The sequence below is a fragment of the Phaseolus vulgaris genome, chromosome 2 (assembly GCF_000499845.2).
Source record: "Phaseolus vulgaris cultivar G19833 chromosome 2, P. vulgaris v2.0, whole genome shotgun sequence".
NCBI lineage: Eukaryota > Viridiplantae > Streptophyta > Magnoliopsida > Fabales > Fabaceae > Phaseolus > Phaseolus vulgaris.
This window is the reverse complement of record NC_023758.2, coordinates 24,215,520-24,233,488: the sequence shown is the minus strand read 5'-3', so window position 1 is coordinate 24,233,488 and position 17,969 is coordinate 24,215,520. Positions and strand designations below refer to the sequence as shown.

At 36.6% G+C, this 17,969-nt stretch overlaps 1 protein-coding gene across 1 annotated transcript; it reads right to left on the bottom strand.

Annotated features, from left to right (window-relative positions):
* Positions 1-7,923: 7,923 nt before the first annotated feature.
* LOC137811004 (uncharacterized) lies at positions 7,924-9,827 on the bottom strand. Its single transcript, XM_068612543.1, has 3 exons — positions 9,440-9,827; positions 9,087-9,351; positions 7,924-8,376 (listed from the first exon to the last, which is right to left on the bottom strand). The coding sequence occupies exons 1-3, from the start codon at positions 9,561-9,563 to the stop codon at positions 8,154-8,156; spliced, it is 612 nt and encodes a 203-aa protein (XP_068468644.1). The 5' UTR covers positions 9,564-9,827; the 3' UTR covers positions 7,924-8,153.
* Between the last annotated feature and the right edge of the window lie 8,142 nt (positions 9,828-17,969).

Genomic DNA, 17,969 nt, shown 5'->3' with positions numbered 1-17,969 from the left:
TCAATATCTTGGTTTTGATCACATTAAGGAACTTTATCATGATGACCTTGATTTTTCTCTCCTCTATCAAGAGTGTCTTAAGGGAGGACACAAAGATTTTTTTATTCAAGATGGCTTTCTTTTTAAGGGAAAACGTCTTTGTGTTCCCCAATGCTCTATTAGATTATCTCTTGTTAGAGAAGCTCATGAGGGGGGCTTAATGGGACATTTTGGGGTTGCTAAAACTTTGGATGTGTTGCATGAACATTTCTTTTGGCCTCATATGCATAAGCATGTTCATAGTTTGTGTGATAAATGCATAGCTTGCCGCAAAGCTAAATCTAAAATGCATCCCCATGGTCTTTATACTCCTCTTCCTATCCCTTCAATGCCTTGGATAGATATATCTATGGATTTCATCTTAGGCTTACCCAAGACATCAAAGGGAAAGGACTCCATTTTTGTGGTAGTGGATCGTTTTTCAAAGATGGCTCACTTTATTCCTTGCCACAAAGTGGATGATGCATGCCACATTGCAAACCTCTTCTTCCAAGAAGTGGTTCGCTTGCATGGGATTCCTAGGTCTATAGTGTCCGATAGAGATCCTAAATTCTTGAGTCACTTTTGGAAGACCTTGTGGGGCAAGCTTGGAACTAAGCTTTTATTTTCTACCACTTGCCACCCACAAACTGATGGTCAAACCGAGGTGGTGAATAGAACTTTGGGACAACTATTGAGATGCTTTATTTCGGGGAATCCTAGAGTGTGGGAGAATTTACTACCCCATGTTGAGTTTGCATATAACCGAGTAGTAAATTCTACCACCTCCCATTCTCCTTTTGAGGTGGTCTATGGGTTTAATCCCCTAACACCTCTTGATCTTCTTCCTATTCCCCTTCTTGACGATGTCTTGTGCAAAGATGGGGATGAAAAGGCTTCTTTTGTGAAAACTTTGCATAAAGACATCAAGAAGAGAATTGAGAAGAAGGTTGGCAAGTATGCTGAACTTGCCAATAAAAGGAGAAAAGCATTGTTGTTTGATGAGGGCGATTGGGTTTGGCTTCACTTGAGGAAGGATCGTTTTCCTACTCAAAGGAAGTCCAAACTAATGCCTCGAGGGGATGGACCTTTCCAAGTCCTCAAGAGGATTAATGACAATGCTTATGAGTTAGATATGCTTGATACATTCTTAGGGAGTCATACTTTTAATGTCAGCGATCTAACTCCTTTTTCTGTAGGTCTCCAGAATTCGTGGTCGAATTCTCTCCAACTCGGGGAGTATGATGGAGATCAAGCCCAAGAGAACATAGAGGCCACTCATCAAGCTCAAGAAGAGGTGGAGGCACAAATGGAGGACGCCCTTGGAGGTCAAAGTCCACCTCAAAGGATTACAAGAAGCATGTTCAAAGCCTTGGGAGCAAGAGGACATTTATTTTCTCTTTTTGTAGTGTCTTTAGTTGAAGGTGCTTAGAGGGAAACCTTAGAAACCTCTTTTGTTATAGCATCTTTTAGGCTTTAGTTAGGAGCTTTAGGGGGGTGTATTAGTAGATAGGTGTAGGAGTAGAATAGGGGGTGCCAAAGTGAAGGAAAGGATCACACCTTCCTTGCTTTGCAAATAGGCGCCGGTTCTAGTTTGAATTGGAGGGAATTTTGAATTGTTTTAGCTTTCATTTTTCAGCACCTTAGGCTATAAATAGAGGTGCCTTCCTTGTAAAATTCAGATTTGAATTCATCTAAAGAAACTATACTCAAAATTGGAGTGAGCATTTGGAGAGCTTTTGAGCTTCTACTCTAGTCTTATCTTGAAGGACCATGGTTTCCTCAAGTGGCGGCTTGCACACTCATCTAGGAGCATCCATACTTCTAGTGGCGTGATCATCCAACCTTTCTTCCATCTTCATGAGCATTCTCTTCTCCTTCCTTTCTTCTTCTTCATTTGTTCATGTTGCCTTGTGTTTTGAGTTGTTTTTAGTTTCGGTTCTTACAATTTCCAGCACCTATATTCTGTTTTGTTTCTTAAATTCTGTTCGGTACAATTGATTGAGGTTTAATTCTGTTCGGTCTTCTCTTTTTAAATTCCTTTGTTGATTCAATTTGACAATATTTGGTTCATCCAAATGAGTTTGGGATTTGGTACTTGTTATTGGTGAGTTCTTGACTTAGAACCATGATCCAACTTCTAAGAAAGTGCCTCTATATTTTTCAGCTCAAGGTGATTCCTCAAAGTGTCAAGAATCTTGTTCTATGTGGCTATTGGAATCACATCAGATAAGATGGTTGTGAGGGAGTTTTATTTTTTTTTAAAATTGTTAAATGTTACTTTACAAATTTATCCTTGTCTATTAAAATTGTTTAATAATGAAATGAGTTATTTTTGTTTAAAAATAAACAACTTTCACATATTTCGTAGATTTAAAAATTAAAATTAAAAATTAAATATATATTAAATATAAATAGATATAATTTAAAAATTATAATTAGAAAAAAATGTATTCAACAAATTAAATAAAAATAAAACTTCAAATAATTTCTTAAAATATTAAACATGCATTATAAAATTAGAAAATAAATAAGATCTTACATAAATAAAAGATAATATTTTTTATTATTAAAAACCCTATAGTAATAAAAAATAAAAAAATACTAAAAAAATATAACTTAATTAGCAATAGAAAATAATTTCATAAAAACTATTATCAAATAAATTACAAACTCATAAACATAATAATTATAAAAAAAATATATATTAATGTACCGACCCATCATCGGGCGTTAACCAAAGTCAACACTTGGTGGGACCCATCAGGGGCACAGTGAGATGAGAAGGGAGTCGGCCTCGGGTGTCGCCAGGCCTTGGGTGTCGACTGGGTCCGAACCAAGGGGTACTTGCATCCGATGGGCGCCACCTCCCGATACCCACGGGTAGGAACGACCATGGAGGAGGCGACACCATAGGAAACGGCACCATAGGAAGTGGCACCATAGGAGGCGGCACGGTAGGGGCGTGGAGGCCTCGGGCCTCGATACCTCATAAGAGCAATAATAGAAGAGAAAGGTGGCTTTCGAGCCACATCCCCAGTATTAGCAGAGAGGGATCCACCTCACGTCGTATCCATGCATGAGGTGTGGGCACGCGGAGGTACGCGCCACCGTTAGAGAGCCACTGGGACAGAAACGACCCAGAAGGAGGGCCACGTCCCAGGGGGTGATCTGCATGCATGGCACGTGAGGGGGGGCGGAGATACTCTCAGGGCGAGTGACTAAGAGGCGTGGGCGCATGAGTTAGCGTTCACGTGGTCACCCCTCGCGCCAGTTGCACTTTGAGAAGGGAGACTTATACGCTGGGATTTCCCTAAGTTAGGGGACAGCGCTGTAAGGCCTTCCATGCTAAGTTACGCTTAAGTCATGAGGAGACACGTGGCAGAAGCACTGAAACTAAAGGTATATAAGCTTTTCTGAAAGGCTTAGAGAGGTACGTTTTTACAGATTCTAAGTCATTTACGCTTACGCACGATACGCATGAGTGACTTGAGAACAAGAGAGAATACAGTTAGAATTCAGTTACGCACCTTCAGAACATTTCAGTTGCGGTGTTCCGATACAGAGGTGCACGGTGTTTTCTGCCTTTACTGACTTGAGCGTCGGAGTGCAAACGGCCGCGAAGGTGCCCTTTGTTCTATCTGTTTCAGGTATTCACGGCCGCGAAGGGTGAAGGTTTGGAACGAGGAAGAAGGAGTCCTTGAAACGCAGGTCTTAGCTACGTACGAAGAACAATCTGGTCAGCCGGCAGGAATAATTAATATAAATGCAACAACAAATTAAATAAAAAGAGAACTTCAAATAATTCCTTAAAATATTAAATATATACTATAAAATTAGAAAATAAATCACATTATATAAATAAATAAAAATTGTTTTTTAATATTAAAAACCCTTGCAGATGAATGAGGGTAAATTCGAAAATAGCACATGCTAATGTGACTTTCCCTCTACATCTCTTCATTTTGAGGGGAGATGATATTTACTGTTCACAGGTATATCCTCTCCTCCTCTTCCCTGCAAAATCCTGAATCCAAACCATTGATATCCTCTCACTTCTTTCCTTGTGAACAGTACATCCATGGAAGCAAACAGAGCCTAAAACCATAATGGCTAGATACATGCTTATCATTGCTGCCTGGGCACATAAGCAAATGCTTTACATTTAATTCATTAATCTTTCTCTCTCTTCCAACCACCTCGTGATGTGCCACACCATTCTCCCCATTAACGTTATCCATGTCTTTTATAAGAGGATGATACATGGACAACTTGCTCCACTATACAACTCTTAATTGATGATATAAAAAATGGTATTTTTTTCATTTCATTCAAAAAAATTGAAATTTTAGACAAAGAAAGAGGGTTGTATACTAAGATTGTCAATGTATATTTTTCCTTTTTTAATGCCATAAATGCAATTTGCATTCATCACACTAGTACTTTTATTCACACCCCCAACCATCTTTGAAGAATCCGCATAAACTTTACCATCCATAGATCCCTCCCATGAACCCAAGGTGACATCTAATACGGAATTAAAGGACCTTTAATGTTGGTCCACACCTACCCGCGCTGCTATGCACTGAACCGTCTGCTCCTCACCTACCCTTCTACCATCTTTGTCGTTGGAATACGAACCCACAGAGACCAAGCGTTCTCTTCGACCGTCATCTTCCAAACTGACATCGGACTCCGGGGCCGACACATCACCCCACTTGCTGAAGAAACTTCTTAACTTATAATCCGACATATATGTCTCTTCTTCGAAAGATACCACACAAGAGAGGCCGTTTATACTCACCTTCTTCACACGTAACAAAACACCTACCGGAATACAAACTCGTACACGAACATACTCTAGCACTTCCCTAGCCACGGTCGCCTGATCCACCTCCACTACCTTCCCCACTAGTTCCCCAACGCTTTCAAAATAGTGCCTGCTCCAAAGATGCAAAGGTATACCTCTACACCTTACCCAAACAAACCTCTCGTTTACAATAAAGGATTCGTCCCAAGGCACTACCAAGCAAATGAACCAGCGAACCAGACTTTGTTTTCTTCTATGAGTTTTTTGATAAGCCCCTCCTCATCGCAAGACAACAACACAAACTTTTCTCCCAGATACTTTAAGCGTACCACACCAAAACCGCCCAACACGAAACTTTCTTTAACCAACTGCATGTTTGGTGCCTCTAAAAGACGCTCGACGTAGCAGTTGGTTAACCAAGAAGAGGAATCTACCTCAACTCTGAGCTGAGTCGCTATCCCCTCCGAACTAGACCTACTCACATTCTCTCGCGATACCACCTCCGCGAAAGTTTGCTCCTGCACACCCTTCCTCCCACCATTTCCAGTTTGCGTAAACCTCTGTTGCACCCTTACCCTCCCATTATGACGGGGAAGCTCGTCTCGCTTCTTAACCACCCTCTTGGACCTGTTGTATTTTGGTAGATTCACCTGTAATTTCCACGTACCGATCCATATAGCGTCCAACTTCTTTTCCAACGGGTACACATCTTCCACTCCTTGAAATCTAACAAAACCAAACATCCGATTTCTAGAATTAAGCTTTCTAGAAATGAACACATCCAGAATACACCCCACCTCTGAAAGACTTTCCACAGATCCCGTTCAAAGAAATGATCTAAAAAGTTTGTGAAGAAAAACGAACAATCTGCCATAGCAGCTAGCCTACCCTTAGCCGGAAACGCAAACTTCTTTCTAACACAATGATATATATTATAGAACAAAGATTTTTTAGGGGTGTTTACAGTGGATATGAGAACTGCAAACTCACATAATTATCAAATTGAAGTAATTATATGAAAATAATATTACTCTAAGATGCCTATTTCAAGTTATACTTACCGAGATTCCAAATTTTTTGCAGATTTTATATTTTTCGTTTTCAAATATAATTGTATACATATTTTTTTTTTTCAGTTTTGAATATATTTTGAAAATTTAGTTTCTTTGTAAATCGTACTTTTATTATTTAACAACTTTTTATATTAAATGACTACTCCGAAAAATATTATTAATTTTATTATAAAGTCAAGAGAAAGTGTATACAGAACATTCAATAATAAAAATAAAATAAAAATAGTTATATATATATATATAATACACATAAATCTATATAACAAATTATGTTCAACAAGAAATATTTATTAATATATTCTGAAATTTATTAATGAGGTTATACTAACTTTTTTTTCATATAAGGATATATAAAGTTTAAAACATAAAATTTAAAATTCATGGTGTGTCATCTAAACAATAAACTCTCCGACAAGTCAAATTTTTTAATACTAATATACAAATTCAAATAACAAATCACATGTTATATTGATGATAATATACTCAACATGTGTATAATATTGATGATAATATACAAATTTAAAATATGAATTGAGTTTAAAGTTTATGAAATATGGATACACGTGTACATACATTACTAAATAATTTACATATATAATTCATAATTATATTCTCTATACCATATAAGGTATAATTTACTTAACAATAAATCAATTAATTATATTATTTGATATTTTTTATACATTAATATAACATTCGTACTACTCATTTCAATTAAAGAAATATATTATTAAAACCAAAAATTCTCTTTTATTCTCTTTAGCAAAAATAAACTCAAGAGCAAGTTGATTTTCTGTTATATTTTTGTTTGAGAAAAAAATTATTACTAAAGCAAATATTTTATTGTTGGAGGAAAAAATTAACCAAAGACAAGCTTAAACTCTTAATTTTAATTTCACTTGTTAAAAATGTTAAAAATATCAAGTGATCCATCATCTTAAATCCTAAACCATAAATCCATCATCTTAAACAACAACAATCTTACTTAAAAATCAACCCTTAAAGTAATTCAACTCTTAGTTTTAAATTTGTTTGGACGATAGTAGTTTTGCTTGAAAAAAACATCACTTTATGAGAAAAAAAAACTAAAACAGTTACAAAAATCACTTTCATTCTAACATGTACAATGTTTTAAATAAGCTTAAAATAATCAAATATGAAAAAAAAAATTGTTGAAACATTATACTTTATTACATAAGTCGATTTTGACAACATAATTTCCTTAATTTTAACGGCATTGTTTTGAAATGTGTCATATATAATTATAAATCAATGATGAGTTTTTATAAAGTTGAACATATAAGTTATCATACTTATTATTCTAAGCAACTTTAAATACAATTACAAAACAAACTATTTAAATTTCCAATTATAGAAACACAAGACGAGGGAAAACTCAAGACAAGTGTCAATTCAATAACTTGGATAAGTTTCATGTAATGTAATTTATTTAAATTTCGATAAGTTAATAATTATGTAATGCTATTTCTTACAAACCACAATCAATAAATATAATTTATTTAACTTTGTTATAGACACGAATAAACTTGAGGAAACCAAGTTGGATATGCTTATAAATTAAGTGAAAAATAATATACTAAGTATCAAGATATGTTAGTTATCTGAATTGAAGGTTTACTCTTGTACAATACATAAAGAGGGCTGTTTAGCTATTTTTTCTAAAATAAATCTATTTAAAAAATATTATTCAAATAAATTTATTCTCACTTTATCTGATTTTTTAACTTTTTTAAAAATGGAAAAAAGAAAAAAAATTGAGTGTTACTATTGAAAATTCAACTCCCTGTAGATCATGTTCTCAACATGTAAGTAGTGAATGAATTTATTTGGGTAATTTTTTTAAATAAATATATTTTGATAAAAAATTTCTTGGCACACGATATTTTTAATTAGGATAAAGTGATATTTTTTAATTAGGATAAAGTGATAGTGGAGAGATTCTGATAAGATTGAGAAATGAATGGGAGAATGTGAAAGAGCAAAGAACATGGGAAGAATCAGTGGGTGGAATTCTTTTTAATATCAGGGAACTGAATCCCCCAACCAAAACTTAAAATGCTATTGGATAAGTATTACCACATTAGCAAAACCTAATAATGGCACCTTTTTTTTTTTTCTGCACAATATCAACATCCACATAGCTATGGGCCCATTTAACTAACAGCTAGGCCCAGTCTAACTAACGCAGGAAACAAGGGGCCAAAGGGTTACTGAATCCCCTGGAGAGAATCCTATGAGATGCACCTCATGGAATACGTGGTCACAGGTGAATCCATAGTGGGAGCACCACCGTACACTCTGGCGTGATCACTCTCTAACCCGTAATCCATCATCGGACGGTATTCCAAATCCTCGTCATGATCAAACACAAACTCCGGAATCTCCACCTCGTTCCTTCTCATGTTCTCCCACAGATAATCAACCCTGCTAATGTACTTCAACTTTCCATACAACCTACCACACGCAATCAAATCCCACATTCACATGTTAATCAGACTCACAACCAATTACTAAGAGCCGCCACAATGACAATTGATTGAAACTCATCTTCCCCATTGCATAATTAAACACTTAATTTCATATAAATAATCATATTTGTACTATAGTTAAAACTTTAAATTTAATAGTGTAAATCCTTTTTAAATATTTAAATTCTTTTAAAATGTTGAATTTAATTCATTGAAAAAATAAAAAATAACACAGAAAAAAAGATAGAATCAATAATCCAAGAGATTTTCCTGAGATTTGACAGGTAGCCAGTGAAAAATTCATATTTAAAGAAAAAAAAATTCCATTTAATAATGAAGAGACTGACAAATTCTTTTCAGATTTACATCTTATTTTGAGAAATAATGTTCTCGTAATAATAATAATGATAAAAAAAAACATGTTTTCATCATCATATAAGAAAAAATCAACATAAAAGAGTTTGATTTTTTTTTTTAATAAAAAACTTGCAGTTGCATGGTACCAAATTTTTTGACTGAGAGAAATGGAAAAACTAGGGAATAAATAAAAATATTGTGAGGGATGCATGAAGCATGTGTGAAGTATTTATGAATGATGAAAATGGATCTATATATAATTTGAATAATAATAATAATAATAAAATTAATAACGAATTATTAATTAAATAATTAATGAAGGAAGATGGCGTAACATACCCAGCGTTGAAGAGGAAGCGGCCAACGGTAGCTAGGAAAAGGCGGGCCTGTAAGCCCGGATGAATAAAATAAAAGGCTTCCAGATTCTCCTTCACGTTGGCCGGAATCGCGTCGTAGATCGATCGGAGACCGGATATTCCGGGTAAATTCTCGCTTCTCTGCACGCCGGTGTGCACGTAGAGCACTGCGAATTTCCTCTTCCCCAGCTTCGGGAAAACCCTCTCCTCCAGGTACTTCTTCAGCACCTCAATACTGATCAACCGCGCTGATAAAGAATTGGTGAAATCGGAAAAACAAATCAGAATACGGTCACAATTAAAATCCATAAAATAAAAATTAGGAATTAAATTGACCTGGGAAGAATTTTGCAATAATGCGAAGGATCTTGCGGCCATGCTTGTCGCGGCCTTTGATCTTGAAGACCTCTAGCTTTTCGAGCAGCTCTTCCTGTTCGAGTTCGGATATGGGCGCGCACATGTTGTTGTGTGAGTTTGTTTAAAGAGAAAGAGAGAGAAAAAGGGAGTGGAAGAGAAAAGAATGGAGTAGATAAGGAAAATTGATTGTGATGGTGGAGAACGAGGGCAGGCTTATAAGGGACAAAGAGAACTAAATAATAAGGAGAATTAGGAAGGAGGAGGGATGGGATTGCAAAATTACAAATTATAAATAAAAATTGAAAGCAACAAAAGCATGTTGCAGTTATGCGGCCACTAAGAATATTCCAAGGCATCTTCCTTTTTCAGAGTACCCATGGGCCCACACTCCGCTCACGCAATCACAGCCGTAGGTTCTCCCTTCATCATGAATCAGGATTCTTCCCTGATTATCGTTGCTTGATTTACTTATTATTGATAAGATTCAAATGGGAAAGTGTTCAACATCTTACATATCTGGTCAAATATCTTAAATTAGGGGAAATGTTTTTTTTTTTAAAAGTAAAGATAAAATTGTATAAAAAATTATGCCAAAATTAATTATAAGACTGGAATCATTTATGTATTAGTGTATATAATTAATTAAGATTTAATAATGTCTTCTGCTTATTAAATATATCCATTTGTGTTTTAATACATTTTAGTGGAATTAATCAAAACGTACCTTATAGTTTACGTTATGGATAATTGGATAGATTTGTATAGAATCATAAGTATATATTACTTTTAAGAAAGTGCTAATTTTATCACTGTTCAGTTAGCTACAATATAAAAAAAATGTCCAGTCAATTTCTTGTCTTTTTTTCTTTTTCACCCAAAACAATGGACTGTTGGGGTGTCTGATTGCATCAATTTATATTATTATTACTTATTTTCAGTCAATTTACTATGAATTTTTCCTAATAATCCAGATTGAACACATAATCCTAAAATCATAAGAAACTTCCTCATCTAAAGTTCATCTATTAAATTTTTACAAAGATAAATAATAATCTATTGAAAATTAAGAGAAGTTAATTTTATATGTATAATTCTTTTAAACTACATAATCAATTTTTTTTTCAAATAAAATAAAATAATGAATAATTAAAAATTAAGAAACTAAATTATATAAAACAGAGACCAAGATTACATATTCAATATATATTTAAATTTCTTCATTTCTTATCTTATCTGATTTAAACTATAGCTCTGCTCGTGAAGATAAATAATCCTGATCTTCTTTCTCAAGATAATGATTACGCATTTTTCACACGTGAAAAAACAAAAATATTGTTTATCTATATATCCTTATCCTCAAAAGGTCTCAATAGGCAGCGTGAGGATTCATTCAATATCTAATAAACAAAGTAGTAATTTTGTTTGGCATTATAATTTATGTAATATTTAAATGTTTTATATGGTGTCCGCAGTCACTATGAATGCGGGTCAATTTTAGAAAGTTAGAAACTCTAAATTCTACTAGGAGACCAAATGAAGATTATATAAAATGCAAAGTTTTTTTATGATTATTTCTTCAGAATGTTATTTTTTTCATTTTCAAAGTCTGAAATTGAAATACTGTTTAAGCTATATGAATGGAACAAATAGATAAATGTGATAAATAATTAGAATTACAGCTTTTTTTTTTGGAGTGGGAAGTGCAGTGTATAGTCCTTTGTTTTGGAGTATTTTTTTTTTTTCTCCCTTCACCGTATCATTTAAGACGCATAGTATTATTTAAGACATGCATTTAATACAAAACTTAACATTGTTATTATAAAATAGAACAAAATAAATAAAAAAGTAAAAGGAAGACAAATGATATGAGAATGAATATCTCTAATCTTATTCTGTAGAGATCAAAATAAATAGTTTGAATATATACAAGCAGTACACTCATTCTAAGTCTAGCTAAAGATAAAAAGAGAAATAATCAATCAAATAAATACCAGAATCATAATAGACTAAACAAAATAAATCTTATTCACCTTTATAAAGAGAAACCAATTGATGAAACCCAGCTTGGAACAAATACTCTTAAAAGATTGGGGACTTAAAGCTTTGGTATAAATGTAAACCAATTGTTATGTGGTGGAAATGAGAAGCAAATGGATGAGACCCTTCTTTAATTTTTCTCTAACAACGTGACAATCTATTTCTATATGTTTTGTACGCTCGTGAAACACTGGATTTGCTACAATGTATCTTGCCGAGTCATAGTCACATTATAAAGGAGATGGTTGCTCAAAAGGAACTTTGAAATCTTGAAAAAGATAAGTTAGCCATTGAATTTCACATGTAACAGTGGTCATTGCCCTGTATTCAGCTTCACAGGAACTCTATGATATCGTGCTTTGCTTCTTTGATTTCCAAGATATGAGAGAATTCCCAAGATACACACTAAAACCAGTCACTGATTGTTTTGAATCACTGCAAGTGCCCCAATCACTGTCACAAAAGGCTTTTAGAGGAGTAGAAGTGTTGGAAGAGAAAAATAAACCAAGACTTGGAGCTCCTTTAATATATTTGAGAATTCTAATCGCAATTCTAGGCTTAGCAAGAAACTGAGAAAGTTGTTGCACAAAAAATGTTATGTCAGGTCAGGTATTAGTGAGATACATAAGCCTTCCAATCAATCTTTTGTAGGCTTGAATATCTGTGAAAGGAATACCTCTAGTAGAAGAAAATTTTTCATGTTATCAATAGGAGTGGGTGCAGGTTTGCAGGCTAAAAGACATGTATCTGTTAATAATTCCAATGCATATTTTCTTTGATTCACCATTATTCCTTCTTTACTTCTTGCTACTTCTAGACCAAGAAAATATCTTAAATTCCCAAGATCCTTAATCTTGAATATCTGATTCAAGGCTTGTTTAATTCGAGCAATCTCTTCTTTATCATTTCATGCCAATATTATATCATCCACATGCACTAGTAATGTTGTAAAAGATCCTTTAGAAGAATTAATGAACATGGAATGATCATTCATAGATTAAGTATATCCCATAGAAAGCAAAAAGGATGACAGTTTGGCAAACCACTCTCTGTTCGCTTGCTTAAGGCCATATAAAGCCTTTTTTAGTTTACAAACTTTTCCGGGTGGAATAGAAGTCAATCCAGGAGGAGCACCATGTATACATCTTCTTTCAAGTCTCCATGTAAAAAGGAATTATTTATGTCTAATTGTTTCAATTCCCAATTATATATATAAGCTAGAGAAATAAGCAACCTTATGGTGGTCATCTTTGCTACTGGAGAGAAAGTATCAAGGTAGTAAATGCCTTTTGTTTGTGTGTATCCTTTTGCCACTAACCTTGCTTTATACCTTTCAACTGTCCCATAAGCCTTATATTTTATTTTGAATACCCATTTGCAACCTATGACAACTTTGTCCTTAGGCAGAAGAGTAGTCTCCCAAGTTTGATTTGACTCTAAAGTAGATATCTCACATTGTATAGCTTTTCTCCAACAGACATGTTTCACAACTTCAGAATAAGTGTTTGGCTCAACATGTGAAGAAAGAGACATAACAAAAGACTTGTAAGAAGGTGATAATTTGTTATAAGACAAAATTGTTGAACCAAGTGTGTTCAAGCTTTGAAGAATCCAAACCCTTTGAAGGTTGATGAAAGGCTGGATGTGCTTGCTGTTGCTGAGCTGTCTTTAGATAGGATCTGGGGTAGATTAATTGTATATATCCACTCTTGATTGAATCCAAAGCATAAGCATTATCAAACATTTTAATTGAAAAGTGTTTTTCAAACTAAGTGAAAAACAACCTGTTGTTTTGTCGAAACAACCGATTGTTTGTTTTGGGACCATAACAGAAAACTGTTTTGTGCTTTGACTGAACATTAAATGATTTTCTAACTGTTTATGCTCCAGGTTTTAATGCTCTGACCAATCCTTAAATGCAATGAATAGTTTGTTAAGATTATGTAACAAACAACTTTGTTTTAATACAGAAAAACAGATTTGAGTTTTTCACAAATTGAGATTTTGAAAAGTTGAGAATTGCTTAGAGATTGCATTGATCAAAGAGTGTGAGATAGGATTTTCATCTTGTATTGATTTCAGATTTGTTCTGTAACAAGTGTAATCCTTTGTACTTTGAAAGAAACTCTGTGTGTATAGCTGAGAAGTGTTGTGTGTTCTTGAGGGAATCAAGATCAGCATTCTTAGTGGTGTTGTGCTGGACCAAAGGAAGTGTGTGTCTTTAGGGGATCAATGTCACTTCTTTGGTTGTGTTGTAAGTGATCTAGGGTTGATTGCTTATTGGATTCCCTAGTGGTTTCTGAGAAGACTGGATGTAGCTCTGGGTTAAGAGTGAACTAGTATAAATCTTATTGTGCATTCTCTCCATCCTTAATCTCTTTAAATTTAGTTTTTATATTTGTGAACTGGTATAAACAACCGATTGTTTCTGCGAAACAACCGATTGTTTTTCTGATGTTGTGTTTTTTGCTTTGTGTTTTGACAAACTGAATTCTGATTCAAGTGTTTCTCGAAGTGTTTTCATTCTAGACTTAAAAGTTTGCGAAAACCCTCTTTAAACCATTCACCCCCCTCTAGTTTAAAGCCATACATTCTAACAAAAACATAATTCAAAGGATATTTAACTCTTGAAGATGTATTGGAAACATTAAGATTACAAAGATATTCCTTTAAATACTCAGGTGGTCTTTTTATTCTTGTACTCATTCGAACATATGGATCTGATTTATAATTTTGTTATATTTCATGATCTTCGTTGAGGTTTTAGTCTATATGGGAACAAACGTCTTCTGAAACCTCAATGTGTGACTTACAGTTATTACCTCAAGGTGCATTATCACAAGGTGCAAGAATGGCTTGTGATGACTGACTCAAGACAGGTTGATCTTCAACAAACAAAATTTGATCATAAATGTCAGGACTGTTAGTTTCATTGCTAGTATCTTGAACCCTTTGATATGGAAAAACATGTTCATAAAAGGCAACGTTCCTAGACACAAAAATTTCTCTTGATTGAATATTCAATAAAATATATCCATGTGTATCTCGAATAATCATCAACTATGGTCAAGAAATATTTATGACCATGAATTGATGGTATTGAGTATGGTCCCCAAATATCTACATGAATCAAATCAAAACATTTTTTTTGATTTAAATGTACTAATAGGAAATGAAAGCCTTTTTTGCTTTGCAAAATGACAAACATCACAAACAAAAGATTTGTTATATTTAACGAAAGAAAGTTTATTCTTGATAACATCAATACATTTATTTGAAATATGACCTAATCGAAAATTCCAAAGGGTTTATAGATCACTAGCACTGACATTAACAATATTGATGGTGTGTGTAGATTCGATGGGTTTTGTTCCTGCTAGGGAGATGAGACCTAAAAAGAACTATTGAAGTCTTTGTCTTCCTCCTTCCTTCGCTAGGGCTTCCCTGGGATCGTTCTCGCCTTCGTGCTACTCCTTCGGCTCTCTGTCTCGGGCGAATGCCAAATGAGGGAGGTACCTGCAGAATGCACTCCAACGCTCAAGTCCGTAAAGAGGGTGTTCGACACTCGAGTAGGTGTACGGTAATAATGACGTACCTTATTCCTTGGAATGTGTGCTATTTATATTATTTTAATGGGCTTACCTTATTGGGCTTGATTAGAGGAATTGATCACACTTATGGTTGCATTACCTAATTCTTAATGGTAGTTTAGCTTTACTGACCTTGGTTTGAGCATTAATGGTTATATGTGTCGGTCGGTCAGGTCGTCCGTGGGTGTCTCAGTCAGCTCGGTCAGGGAGACCGAGCCACGTCAGCGTGTTGGTCGGCCATACCTGTACACTTTCCCCCCAGGCTCGAAGATGGATACATCCGATGAGTCTTTAATGATGGGTGTCGGTCGGTTCCTTTTGGGTGTATGGCTGTTGGAGTTCTCGAGGTGTGATGTGACCTTAGGTGACGTGACGTGACCTGCATTAATGAGGGGTTTTTTGGGCGTGAGACATTGTGGACCGTTGGATCTGGGAGATCTAACGGTTGAGATCATTTTGACGTTTCGCATTCTGAGGTCCTTGGGCCCTATAAATAGTGGTCCCAACAGTGTCGAGATACTGTGCTTTCTCTTTGTGAGTTGTTTGATAACCGAGCGATCTCTCGCCCTAGTTCTGATAGCCGAGTGACATATCGCGCTCCCGCTTTTCCTTAGTCTTCAGCTTAACATAGGTTAGTTATGTCAACCTTATCTCGACCTACATTTTCTTCTGATCGCCCTTCTTCTCCTCTTGGTCATTCTTCTTCTTATTCCTTCTCTTCTTCTTCTTCTTCTTCTTATTCTTCTTCTTCTTCTTCTTCTTCTTCTTCTTCTTCTTCTTCTTCTTCTTCTTCTTCTTCTTCTTCTTCTTCTTCTTCTTCTTCTTCTTCTTCTTCTTCTTCTTCTTCTTCTTATTCTTCTTTTTCTTCTACCACCGAATCTTTGTCGGTCGAGGTGGCCGAGGTGCCACCTCAGGTAGAGGTAGTCAGGGGGGATGATCCGACCAATGCTGTTGATCGGTCGGACTCCCCCCCCTCCCCCGATGGGCGTTCCTTTGGTGGACTTTAGTTGGGTGGACTCTAAGGTGGTTGGGATCTCGTCCAACTTTAAGACCGAGGTTTCTATGTCCAAGTTTTGGGCAAGTATTCGATTTTAAAGGCGGACAGGCATTCACACTTTTTTAGTGTTGTGCCTTGCGAGTCCACCGAGAGCGTCTGCTTGGGGAGGTCAGGTACCGGTCCCCATTTCTTCTACATGTATACTTGTCTCTTTGTAGACTTACATGTGTCTCTCCCCTTTGATAGGTTCACAATGGGCGTCCTTCGGGTGCTCAACGTGGCCCCTACTCAAATTCACCCAAACACCTGTGCGTCCATCCAGGCATTTTGCGTGCTGTGTGACGTCTTACGCCTTCATCCCACTCCCTCTTCCTTTCTTTGTTATTATACCTCTCACCCCGCCCAACTATGTCTTGGCACTCCTTGATCGGCCAGTCAGGGAGTGTCCTCTTCAATTCCTTCGCTGTCTCTTACAAGAGATTCAAAGAGAGGTTTGTGAAGGTTATCATTCGGCCAGAGGCGACGACCTATTTTTTTGACGAGGCTGGTCGGTCTCGGTTTCCCCTTTACTAGACTAGCCAACCTCGTGACTTTAAAGAGTGATCGAGGCCGACGGGAGGTGCTGATGAGCTAGAGATTCTCTCGCTTTTTGATGCGCTCCCGAGGAAGCTTCCCACCAGGATGCTGATCGGTGCCTATGCCGAGTCGGCGCGATGGGCGACCGTTAAGGGTATGAGTCTTGCCTTCTGTTATCGGTCAGTCATATTTCTCGTCTTTTAACACTTGTGATTTTTTTGCAGAAATCATGGTTCAAGAGTCGCCAGCTAGTGCCGACGTCCTCGACACCTACAGGAAACGAGAGGCCAAGTGAAAGGGGCGTCGAAGCATCAACGCTCTGCCCATCACAAAGGACTCGGATGCCCGAGCTGACAAGGGCTCGACCGGCCCTTCCCATAAGTCTAAGAAGAGGGCAAAAAAGGGTGGGATAATTGCCACCACTACTCGCTCCCCTAAGTCCTTTCTGACACCGCCACCTCGTCGGAACACGATTGAGGTGGACTCGCCCTTGCCCAGACGTGTAGAAGAGGTAGCTGGGCCTCCCGAGACCGACCGCGTGATGGAGGTCTCGATGTCACCCCTCGCCCTTTTGGGGGTGACCTGTAGTTTACACGAAGGGTGCACGTGGCACTTCCCGAGAACACTCGGAAGGTGATCCGAGGAATTCCTTCCTCAGAGTTGCTGAGGGGCGGCCTGGAGATGTTGTGTCGCTCGATCGTGATGATCCAGCTGGGGATCCAGGAGAGAGAGCGTCATGCCAAGGAGATATCTTGGTTGGATCATTAGCTGGCCGATGCGACCGACAACTGCAACAATCTTTGGTTGCCAACTTTGACCTCTCGAAGAGGTTGAACTCAGAGGTGGCCGAGAAGGAGAAGGCTCGGCGGGAGATTGCTGAGGCTGAGCGCCTTTTGGGGTAGGTGAAGGCTGAGATGGCTAGGGTGACGGTCGAGGAGAGGGATGAGAAACTCTCATCCTCGGCCACTGAGTTGGTGATGAGAATCAAAAAGATGTTATCAATAGAAGAAATGGACAAGGGACAAATCATTTAAAGTTCTTCTTATTAGTCTTTGCAAAAGATGAGGCCCAAGCCCAAAGCCCAAGAAGGCCCAAGCCCAAGAAGCCCAAGTCCAAACCATGAGGGGCAAGGCCAAGCATTAAATAAAAGAGCATCATTTGAATGACTCTTGTAGGAGGTGTGGATATTAAATAAATAGGTGTGAATGTATTAGAGAGAGTCACTTTGTCCATGTGACTTAGTAGGGGGGTGTAGGTGTAGTTTTTAGGAGGTGTCATAGTAGAAAAAGGTCACACCTCCCATGTGACT

What these genes read in the sequence shown, in the direction of transcription:
- LOC137811004 (XM_068612543.1), bottom strand. Translation starts at nt 9,563, where the DNA reads ATGTGCGCGCCCATATCCGAACTCGAACAGGAAGAGCTGCTCGAAAAG. An exon ending in TATTGCAAAATTCTTCCCAG is followed by an intron (nt 9,352 to 9,439) that starts GTCAATTTAATT and finishes ATTCTTTATCAG; the next exon opens with CGCGGTTGATCAGTATTGAG. An exon ending in CGCTTCCTCTTCAACGCTGG is followed by an intron (nt 8,377 to 9,086) that starts GTATGTTACGCC and finishes TGCGTGTGGTAG; the next exon opens with GTTGTATGGAAAGTTGAAGT.